Below are 10081 nucleotides of genomic sequence, written 5' to 3' on the forward strand. Positions count from 1 at the left end.
TTTTAAAAAATAATTTTTCTCGTGAAATTATTTTCCTCCAATTGAAGAAAAATACTTTCTCTGTCAAGAGAAGGGAAAACATTTTCCAAAACTTTTTCAACCTTCCCCATCCTATTCCCCATCCTATCAAGGACCAAAATATTTCAACCCTTATACATTAAGGACCATTTTGATCATTTTCTCCCCAAACCATCCCTACCCCACCCACTCCCAACCTCGCCCACCACCCACCCTAAATAGAAATATTATTAAGAGTATTTTATTTTCATTTTGTAGATAAAGTACTCTTTTTTTCATTTCAACAAAATAAGTATTTTTTTTTCGTGATGTAAAAAAGTATTTTCTTTTATTTCATAAAAAATATACTTTCTGTTCATAATGTAAAAAAAAGTATTTTCTTTTATTTTTATTTTCTTTTTATGACGTAGAAAAGTTATTTTCTTTGATTTCAACAAAATGAGCACTTTCTTTTCATGTTGTAGAAACAGATTTGTTTTTCAACTAAAAAAGAGTATTTTCTTTTTAATTATGGAGCACAAATTTCAACATTATTTTTGCATGAAAAAGTAAAGCAGCACATTAGTTCCTTTAGGTTTTTATGAACTATAAAAAAAATTAAATTCTTGAAGAAAATATAATCTTAAAAACGTTAGATGTATGGGGGGAGGGGGGAGAAGCACAGGAAACATGGGGATTTGGAGAAAAAAAGACGAGAAAAGTAGTATAAAAATTATTTTCCCAAAATCTATTTTCTACTCTCTTGATAAAAAATATTTTTCATCGTGCCAAACACCCTAAGTCTATTTAAAGTTCCCAAAATCTTCATTGAGGTGGTCCTAATAGGACTATAGTATTAGTACCTACTGCTTGATAGTGGAAAGGTGGACAAGATGGAAAGTCATGCTAAGAGATGTGACATGTTCAATCTTAGCATAATGATTTCCAAATTTGCTTAAACCTAATCAACATTCTTTGCAAGTGTCATTATTATTCAATGATCTAAAAGTTTGAAAATAGTAAGACCCCCAGAATATTACAACAAAATCAACAATGAAACAACATAATGGTAATAGGAAAAATTAGCACTCTATCAATCACAAAGTGCGAAGCCTGAAGAGAAAAAAATAAGTCAAGACTTCAATTACGATCAGTTTTTAAACCAATGAATAGGTTAACAAAAGGCATGAAAAACCTCAAGTATAACATACTCAGTGTAGTTCCACATGGGGTCTGGCGAGGGTATTGTGTATATAAACTTTACCCCTACCTTGTAAAAGTAGAGAGCATGTTTCAAATAGACCCTCAAATGAAAAACCTTAATTAGGATACCTAAATTAACCATGCTCCAAAACAGAGATATGTGGTAACTGTTCTAGTGAGAGGTAATAGGTATTAACCGATAACTGTTTTAGTGAGAGGTAATAGGTATCTACCGTTAACTATTCTGGTGATAGGTAATAGGTATATAATGAAATAGTCAAGTGCACACGAGGTTTAATACTACCGGTGGAAGAAAAAAAAAACAGTATATTAGCCATGTTCCAACACAGACGAATATGCTGAAGCACTGCATAAAGTACATTACAGCTTCTTTTGGATAAAGATTGCTTAGAAATGAAGTTTGGATAAAGCTTCAAGTAGGAATAACAATGGGGTAATCTAAGCTCTCTACATCTGAATAAGAAACTATATCTGACAGATAACGACACGATGCATATTGTTTTCTTAAAGTTCAAAAAGAAATTAACAATAAAGAATAACTTTCAGAATCAAAAGCCATTGGGAACCCTTGAATCCAAAGCTTCACCATCACCTAACCTGACCAACCTTGTCTTTTAAGCAACAATATAATTTCATACTCAAAGATCCCACTTCATCATTCCTCATATAATGTATTCTAAAGGACATCAAAATTCAAATTGATTACCAGAGAAAGACTCTTCTCAGGAGCCCCCGGCTTGTGCTCCCTCCGGTCAGAAGCTAGTCTTCTCATATGGGGTCTGTTCAAGTGCCACTTGGTATAAGAAGTTCAGCATTGCTCGAGACATCATGCGGATATTTGCTGCAAGAATTACAGGCAAGTTCTCTGTTTATAGTGTGCAAATGATGTTACTTAAGTGCATTTTTGGACTAAAGGAATTTTTGTTTGTAAAATAGATGATATGGGATGAAGTGGGAGAAGATCAGTTTGAGAGGGAAAAGGTTTTAGTGGACATTGAACAGGAGTGTCTGGAAGTTTACAGAAGGAAGGTTGACAATGCAAACATCTCCAGAGCTCGACTTCATCAAGAATTGGCAGATTCAGAGGCTGAGTTCACCCATCTCCTTTTATTACTCGACGAAAGATCACTCCCCGGAAGGGTAACTTTCTCAATTCCCTTATCCAGTATGCTAACCACATTTTCTCTACTAGAAAGCTATAACACCAAGGAAATGATGCTTAGAGGGATCACCTCCACATGCATGAAAACATATAGCAGGGAGATAAATTTTTCTATAAATATCATCAGCAAATTGAAGCAGTGAAATATACTTAAAGGTCGCGCTATATATTCCTTGCTATGAATATTTGAGTTTTCCACAGATAGAAGTGCGTCTATATCAGTCAGCTTGGGCCTCGTGATTCTTTCCACTACCCACTGCTGATAACATGTCTGCATTTTCTTGTCAAATTAAAGTTAATGTGAGTTTTCGGTGATTGTGCTAAACCCACCTATGCAAATTCATATGCTAGTTGATACGGAATCAAGAATGCCATCAGACTAAATCATACAAAAAAGTGAAAATGAAGGAAAGATGTACAGCCAAAGGAATGAATGAAAATGTGTATGAGCTGATCATGACCAATGAACTATAAATCCACACACTTTAACTTGCTTCTAGTGGCTTAATGGACATCAGTTCCTAAAGTATCTGAAATATTGACAAAAACTCAGGGTGAAAGGTTAACCAGTCTAAAAACCAACATCAATGCACAACTGATCACCTTCGACTTCCTTCCCTAACCAGGCGCGCGCACACTCATGTACAGAGTATTACTATCTCTAAGCATCCTGACATGACTTGACGACTATGACTGGATGTTAATTAGATCAATGATCTGAGAGGATACACATATATTGTTGGATTTTCTTTTTTGATAATTCATGCACGCCATCGGATATTTTGCATAAGAAATACTCAATGATTTAACCTAAATAATGAGGAGTAAATTTGTGCCGGCAGCCAGAAAAGATGGCTGGAACACTAAAGGAACAACTAGAGTCAATTGCACCTGCTCTGAGAGAGATGCGAATCAGAAAAGAAGAAAGGGTGAAACAATTCAGAGCAGTTCAAGGACAAATACAGAAGATTTCTGCTGAAATAGCAGGCCAATCAGAGTACAATGATTCATTATCAAATGTTTTACCAAATGGGAATGATCTATCACTAAAGAAACTAGAAGAGTTCCAGAACGAGCTTCAGCGGCTTCAAAATGAGAAGGTATTATTGAGATACTTAACTTTTGTCCTGGTACTAGCTAAGATGCCCATCAAATGAAAGGTTATGAACTTTTTGTTTCCCCCTCCATCTTTTTTTCTCTGTTTAACACTCTGTCCTTGACATCAAAGATTGAGAGGCTTCAAAAGGTTGAAAACTACACTAGCATGATCCGGAGCTTAGCAGCAACGCTGGGAACAGATTCTTCTTTGATCATTACAAAGGTTCATCCAAGCCTGAACGAATTATCTGGACTATCAAAAAACATTAGTGACAGTATATTGGAAAAACTTGACAGCACAGTTCAGTCACTAGAAGCAGATAAAAGAATACGGCTTGAAAAGGTAATTCCATCAACTCTGCACATTCCTTAGCTAAAACAAGCAGGCTTTTATCCTAAACATGTAGTTAACAACTCATGACAAATGCAGAAACTTTGAACAACTCATGGATAAAATTTATGAACAAACATGTATTTGCCAAAAAAAAACAAATATATTTTGGCAAAATGTATGGCCAAACGGGTCCTTAAGCAAATTGTAAGTGAAACATAATTCAAGTGGGTCAAACTCGGTGTTTTTCTTTTTTTTTAAATGGTATAGATATAAGGATCAATACAAATCAATAGATCAGCAGAATTGCTGTCCTCACTGTGCAGTATTTAATTGTAGCTTCAACAACTAGGGAAAGCGTTGACAAACTTGTGGAATCTCATGGACACACCCCAGAAAGACCGTGTGATGTTCTCTAATGTCACTGCTTTGATATCATTGTCATCAGAAGATATCTCCATTCCTGGAAGCCTTACTCTGGATATAATCCAGCAGGTCAGTGTCTTTATAACTATAGATTATTTATTCTCCAGTACTACAAGGTAAGAGATTTGAAGTTGTTTCAAAATTTCCTAGGCTGGCACAGAAGTCAGGAGACTGGATCAGCTAAAAGCAAGCAAGATGAAAGAGCTTTTCCTCAGAAAACAAATAGAGCTTGAGGAGATCTGCAAGCGATCCCACATGGAAATTCCCACACGGCCAGAGATGGAAAATATAATTAAACTAATGAACTCTGGTTGGTCTAATTTAAGTGTTCCATTATTCAATTATTAAAGTGATATACTGTTTTAGAAATTGAAACTGACCAAAACCTCCAAAAGGGGAGATTGACCATGCTGATCTCCTCGCGAGCATGGATAAACAGATATCACAAGCACAAGAAGAAGCATCTAGCAGGAAGGCTATAATGGAGAAGGTAGAAAAATGGATATTAGCTCGTGATGAGGAACGATGGTTGGAAGAGTATAGCAGGGTCAGTTGCTTTCCCTATGAGATTGAGTAGCATATTCACTTTTCTTCATCAACTTTTTTTCATTTTAGACATGCATATCTTTAGGACGACAACCGGTATTCTGTAAGTAGAGGTGCTCACAAGAATTTGAGAAGAGCAGAACGAGCCAGAGTCATGGTTAACAAAATACCAGGTATCAAAATATTTTCTTCCAATGGCTTACAATCATCAAAATCAGCTAGTAATTGGCAGCCATAAAGCCTTTACAGTGGCTTAAGCAACTAGCTGTTGAATTAAAAGAAGACTAGATCAATTAACAAGGCTGTGCTTCTACAAGTTAGTCAGATCCATTATGTAATCGAGTAAACAAGCTGGAAATTTGATTAGAGTCTTCATCTAGGACTTGTTCATTTCATTGCCTTCTTCTTTTTTTAAATATGCAGCTTTGGTGGATATGCTGATAGCAAAGACTAAAAGCTGGGAGGAAGAAAGAAAGAAACCTTTTGTATATGATGAGGTAAGAACTTAGTAACGCATCACCAAGTAAAATACTTGTATTAGTTAGCACAAAGAATTACTCAAAGTTCCATACAAAGTATATGAGCTCATGTCTATCGTTTGAAGTTAAGAGAAGCTCACTTGGATTGATCCATGGATATATATGTGTGTGGGTGGGTGGGTGGGTGGGTGGGTGGTTTTGTGTGTGTGTGTGTGCATAGGTTTATGTAGAGACCAAGAACGGCCAATAAAAATTATTTCCCCCTTTAATATTCTCTAGTTGTGAAAATACTCAATATGAAGCATTGAAAAATGTAATAGAAATGGAATCAAACCTTAGCATCTTAATGAACTAGCAATTGGCGACATTAACCATGTTGGGGTTCAAAAGAAATACAAAATAATTTGATCAGAAACTAGTGATGCAATGAAAAATATTGCAGAATTTAGTCGAATGTATTTTCAGAGAAGGGTGAAATAAAAAGATAATATTACAAACTGCACCTATGTCAAGCCCTGCATTGGATTCCAGTGCTCCATTTCATAAGAGAAAATGATATCTAAAGCAGAGGCTGCACCGAAATCTTGATTGACAGGTAAAATTGATAAACATGCACAGTATCTAAGGACATGTTCATCATGAGAACCCAACATCAACTATGACTCGGATACTACAAGGAAGGACAATAGGCCCTCAATTTGGTGTTGCAACCAGAAACGTAGAGAAGGAAGAGGATTCTTGTTCCTAACATTAATTATCTAGACAAAGATTAGCTACTGCTAGAGTTAAAGTGACCTGGCTGTATTCTAATATTGCCAGGATAGCTGAACGCAATAGAATTGCACTCTGAGAAAGCAACGAAATGAATTGTTGATCTGTAAAAAAACTACAGTTGTGCAGTATACCTATTGGCACTCCGCCAATATATTGATTCAGTCATCGTCCCTATTCATCTCTTACATACCAGAAGTTCCTGACCCCAGGTACCACTACTTGCAATGCTGGAGGAGTACAATTTTCAAAGGAAAGAAAGAGATGAAGAGAAACAAAGACAACGGGTAAGCACCACGACGCATATAAAAAGTTTCCTTTGTTATTTAAAGTTTCACTTTTCTCTGCCTCTATGTACATTATTCAACTTCCAATTTCTTCAACAACAACAAAAGTCTCGATTCCACACTATTGGGGAATTTCCAACCTATACTAACATTCACATAAAAAAAATAGTGAATACCTCAACTTAATCATTACCTCCTTTTACAAGTAATGTTGCTCTTGCAGGAAAAGAAGAAAGCGCCGAATCAGGTGTCAGTTGGACAAGAAAATCTCTTTGTTCTGAGGCCAAGCACCAGCAGCAAGCGTATTTCTGGTGGAAGCATAAATGGAGGCTTCAACAAGGCTACACCTTTGAATAGAAAGTTTTCTTTGGGTATACAACAGCTGGGATCAACGACCATTAACACACCACAACAAAGCATTTATCTGCTAAAGGAAGCAAAGAAAGAACACCATAGAAAGATCCTTACCCATAGTCGCTTTGCTTTTCATCCAGGAGATGATTCAGCTTCGGTAGTCTCATCATTTTCAGGCCCCTTTTCACCTTAGCTTCTGTGTATGGTTAATAATTTTGAATTTATTTGAGTTCACTAACCTGATCAATCTAATAAGTAATTCCTTAGTAGGGAGGCAAATTCATGCAAAGGGGTAATTTACATTGTCAAGGCTTTCTGCAATTTATTAAAAAGGACACTAATAGACAGCTGGGAAAGTTTGTTGCGGAGTATCTGAAAATAAAAACCCATATAGAGTGTCTTGTCCCCTTGTTACAAGCATCAATACATTCACTCCCTCTTTTGTGCTCTAAGGCTATACTTTGTTGACCGCTTTTAATATGTGTGTGTGTATATATATAAACACACACACACACATAAAAAAACACATAAAGATGATCTTACACAATACACATCATGCAAGGGGAATGCTGCAGTTTGGTTTGGTCACCCATGGGATCTTTTTGGAAAAAAAGCCTGAATCTTATAATCAGCAGCATAAGTTTAATGAACAACCTGCCTTCTTTTGGAGATCTTATTTGAACATATAAGAGCATAATAAGGTAAAACCTTCATCGGTTAATGATTGACGAAGTGGAGTCCACGTGAACTATTCATGAAATTTACAACATTTTCACCGGTATTAGGAAGGCTTAATTAAGGCAAACAACTGTTCTATGCAAATGGATTAAACTGTCACCAAGTTTAGTATTCATTCATCAAATCAGTAAGCCACTAATGCAATGGTGGCTATAGGCTTTCTTTTACAGTCTGATAGGTAGAGCAAGCCATGGTCAAGTGCAAGATAGGGGGAAAAAACACAACTAAGGTGAAACAGATTTGGCAGAATTGAGTCAAAATATCTGGGGGAGGCATTGTTGAATGAATTGACGGGATACATAAACATCTTAAAGTTCTGGCATGAACCTACATTATACAAGGATTTAACACTACTTAACAAATCTCAGAAATAATAACCTGTGGATGACTCGTGTATGGATTATGAATCAATGAAGGTGCACTATAATGATAAAATCAAATCAAAACATATATGCAATGCCTTCTGTCCTCGCCATGTCAATTCTATTCATACATAGCTCACACCCAAGGTTACAAATTAGTACCAATAGATACAGCAATACTCCTCAATAACAAATGTCTGGAAATCATAGATCCTCCCTGGCAACACATAATCATAATAATTAGTCCAGGAAAATAAAAACTTCTTTTCAAATTATAATCATAAGCTCTACTCGGAGATGTGAACAGCGAGTTTTAGGTGGACTTCTGAAAGAATGCCTCGATTCGTCGTGTTCCAGAAGGAAGCGGCTTCTCTGTTGATAATCGAGGACGATTTTGAACCTTAGGAGAAGGATCAGACGGCTGTGAAGGCACGGGAAGCGAGTCGAGAAGGAAATCGTTCGTAGGTTGATGCCTTTTCACAGCAACTCTTAAATGCTCGAGCTTTATGGTTTTTCTCTTCTTTTCTAAGGCGACTTGCGCTGACTTTTCCGTTAGGACTTCGAGGAAAAGCTCGGTGGAGCTAGCGATTAGATGTAGGGCTTCTGAGTTCACCTTGTTGATGTCCTGATCCAGTTTCATGATTTTCTTCACTCGGCCTAACGGGATCTGGAGTTGGTGGACTTCTCCGCCGGCTGCGGTGGAATTCTTTCCTTCATCTTCTCCGGCCATTGAGCACTCTGATTGTCGAAGAGGACTAAACTACAAAATTGGTATTTAGGGCTTCTGGGTTTGGCGGGAATTAGTTTTGGCTTTCGCGCCAAAAGGTCGGTTTCTCACTTTGGTGTTTGGAAAATTCAGTAAATTCCATTTTGGTTCCCTAATGTTCTGAGTTTTACTTTTGTTGCCTTAAATTTTTTTTATTTTTTATTTTTTTAGTAATTAAGGGCTTAAATTTTTATTTATCTCAAGTTTGCATTCTTGTTAATGTTTCAGAGTAGGGTGTTCAAGATAAAAATGGAATCTATCACTCGAAATCACAAAGCTATGTTATCGACTTCCGATTAGCGGTGTTCAAATCGAACCGGAAAATTGTACTAAATTAAAAAGTCAAACCAAATCGATTAAAATATCAGATTATGTTTGGTTTTATTTGGTTTCGTATTGAATAAAAAATCTGAACCAAACCGACATATAAATATATAATTTTTATATATACTTTTAACACTTTATATACAAAAATATTAAAAATATATAGAAATAGTTGGGATCTTCTCATGGGATGTAATATTTAATAGAACTATGAAGTGCATTCATTTTTATTTACTTCAAATAATGGGTTGTAATATTTTCTTATCAAGTGTTATTGAAATGTGTCAATCATCTCTTTGTTCTTTCATATTCATATGTCAAAATTTCTTATATTTTTTTCGAATTTGAAGTGATATTTCTATAATTTAAACTTAAATGGAGTAGAACATATCACTATTAAGGTATCATATTATTTTTATGTTTAATTATAAAATTCGGTTAATCTTGAAAGCGTACATTAATAGAAAATCATTGTTAGACGAGCAATAGCTTGTTTGGATGAGTGTTACCTATTGTATTGTATTGTGTTGTCACATTAAATACAATATTTATTTTGATTGTACTTAAATTTATTGTATCGTATGTTATGTAACGATGAAATGTGTCACTTTATGGAATGACCGATTAAGTGTGGCCGCGTCGTTACCTTACTTTTCCCTCATCTTGCCCTTTTTATTATTAAATAATCTTATTTTATCATTTACCCTATCTTTTCATATAATATTCTACCTCGTACCTTACTTTTTCTTTATAATATTTCAAGTTTATTCTTCATGTTGTTCGTGCATGACATCATGAAACGACTGCAAACAATACAATCTATTCAAACATTGTGCACATCAAAATGATACAATATAGTATAATACAATACTATACGATACATTATGAAACGATACATTACAACCATCCAAACAAGTTGTAACCGTAAGTAAATAACTATCATGTGTTACTAATAAATTCTCCCATAGAAGATTTTAATAGATCATATGTTTGTCAATTTTTTCGACTTTTAGTAAACATATATTCACTTATCAAAACTTTATCTATTAATTTAACAAAGTAAGGCTGAAATAATATTCATGTAACAATATCAGGATTAAAATCGCGGTACAACTAACTTATCCCGTGATTATAGTGTTATTTTTGTATCACCTTTGGTTGTAGTGGAAAATAATTTTATCCCACCTTTGGTTGGATAAAATTACGGCACAACTAA

General features: G+C 35.3%; 2 protein-coding genes across 2 annotated transcripts; one reads left to right on the forward strand and one right to left on the reverse strand.

Moving 5' to 3' along the window:
• Window positions 1-1878: 1878 nt before the first annotated feature.
• LOC107784092 (65-kDa microtubule-associated protein 8) lies at window positions 1879-7095 on the forward strand. The gene is made up of 11 exons (XM_016605158.2): window positions 1879-2077; window positions 2158-2361; window positions 3226-3483; window positions 3612-3824; window positions 4152-4307; window positions 4389-4548; window positions 4634-4785; window positions 4870-4957; window positions 5208-5281; window positions 6247-6321; window positions 6545-7095. The coding sequence occupies exons 1-11, from the start codon at window positions 1994-1996 to the stop codon at window positions 6866-6868; spliced, it is 1788 nt and encodes a 595-aa protein (XP_016460644.1). The 5' UTR covers window positions 1879-1993; the 3' UTR covers window positions 6869-7095.
• A 993-nt stretch (window positions 7096-8088) lies between these two features.
• On the reverse strand, window positions 8089-8505 carry LOC107784093 (uncharacterized). The gene has a single exon (XM_016605159.2). The coding sequence runs from the start codon at window positions 8503-8505 to the stop codon at window positions 8089-8091; it is 417 nt and encodes a 138-aa protein (XP_016460645.1).
• Window positions 8506-10081: the final 1576 nt, after the last annotated feature.

This window comes from Nicotiana tabacum, chromosome 5, assembly GCF_000715075.1.
Source record: "Nicotiana tabacum cultivar K326 chromosome 5, ASM71507v2, whole genome shotgun sequence".
NCBI lineage: Eukaryota > Viridiplantae > Streptophyta > Magnoliopsida > Solanales > Solanaceae > Nicotiana > Nicotiana tabacum.

What these genes read in the sequence shown, in the direction of transcription:
- LOC107784093 (XM_016605159.2), bottom strand. Translation starts at nt 8,505, where the DNA reads ATGGCCGGAGAAGATGAAGGAAAGAATTCCACCGCAGCCGGCGGAGAA.
- LOC107784092 (XM_016605158.2), top strand. Translation starts at nt 1,994, where the DNA reads ATGGGGTCTGTTCAAGTGCCACTTGGTATAAGAAGTTCAGCATTGCTC. An exon ending in CTCTGGATATAATCCAGCAG is followed by an intron (nt 4,308 to 4,388) that starts GTCAGTGTCTTT and finishes AAAATTTCCTAG; the next exon opens with GCTGGCACAGAAGTCAGGAG. An exon ending in GGTTGGAAGAGTATAGCAGG is followed by an intron (nt 4,786 to 4,869) that starts GTCAGTTGCTTT and finishes GCATATCTTTAG; the next exon opens with GACGACAACCGGTATTCTGT.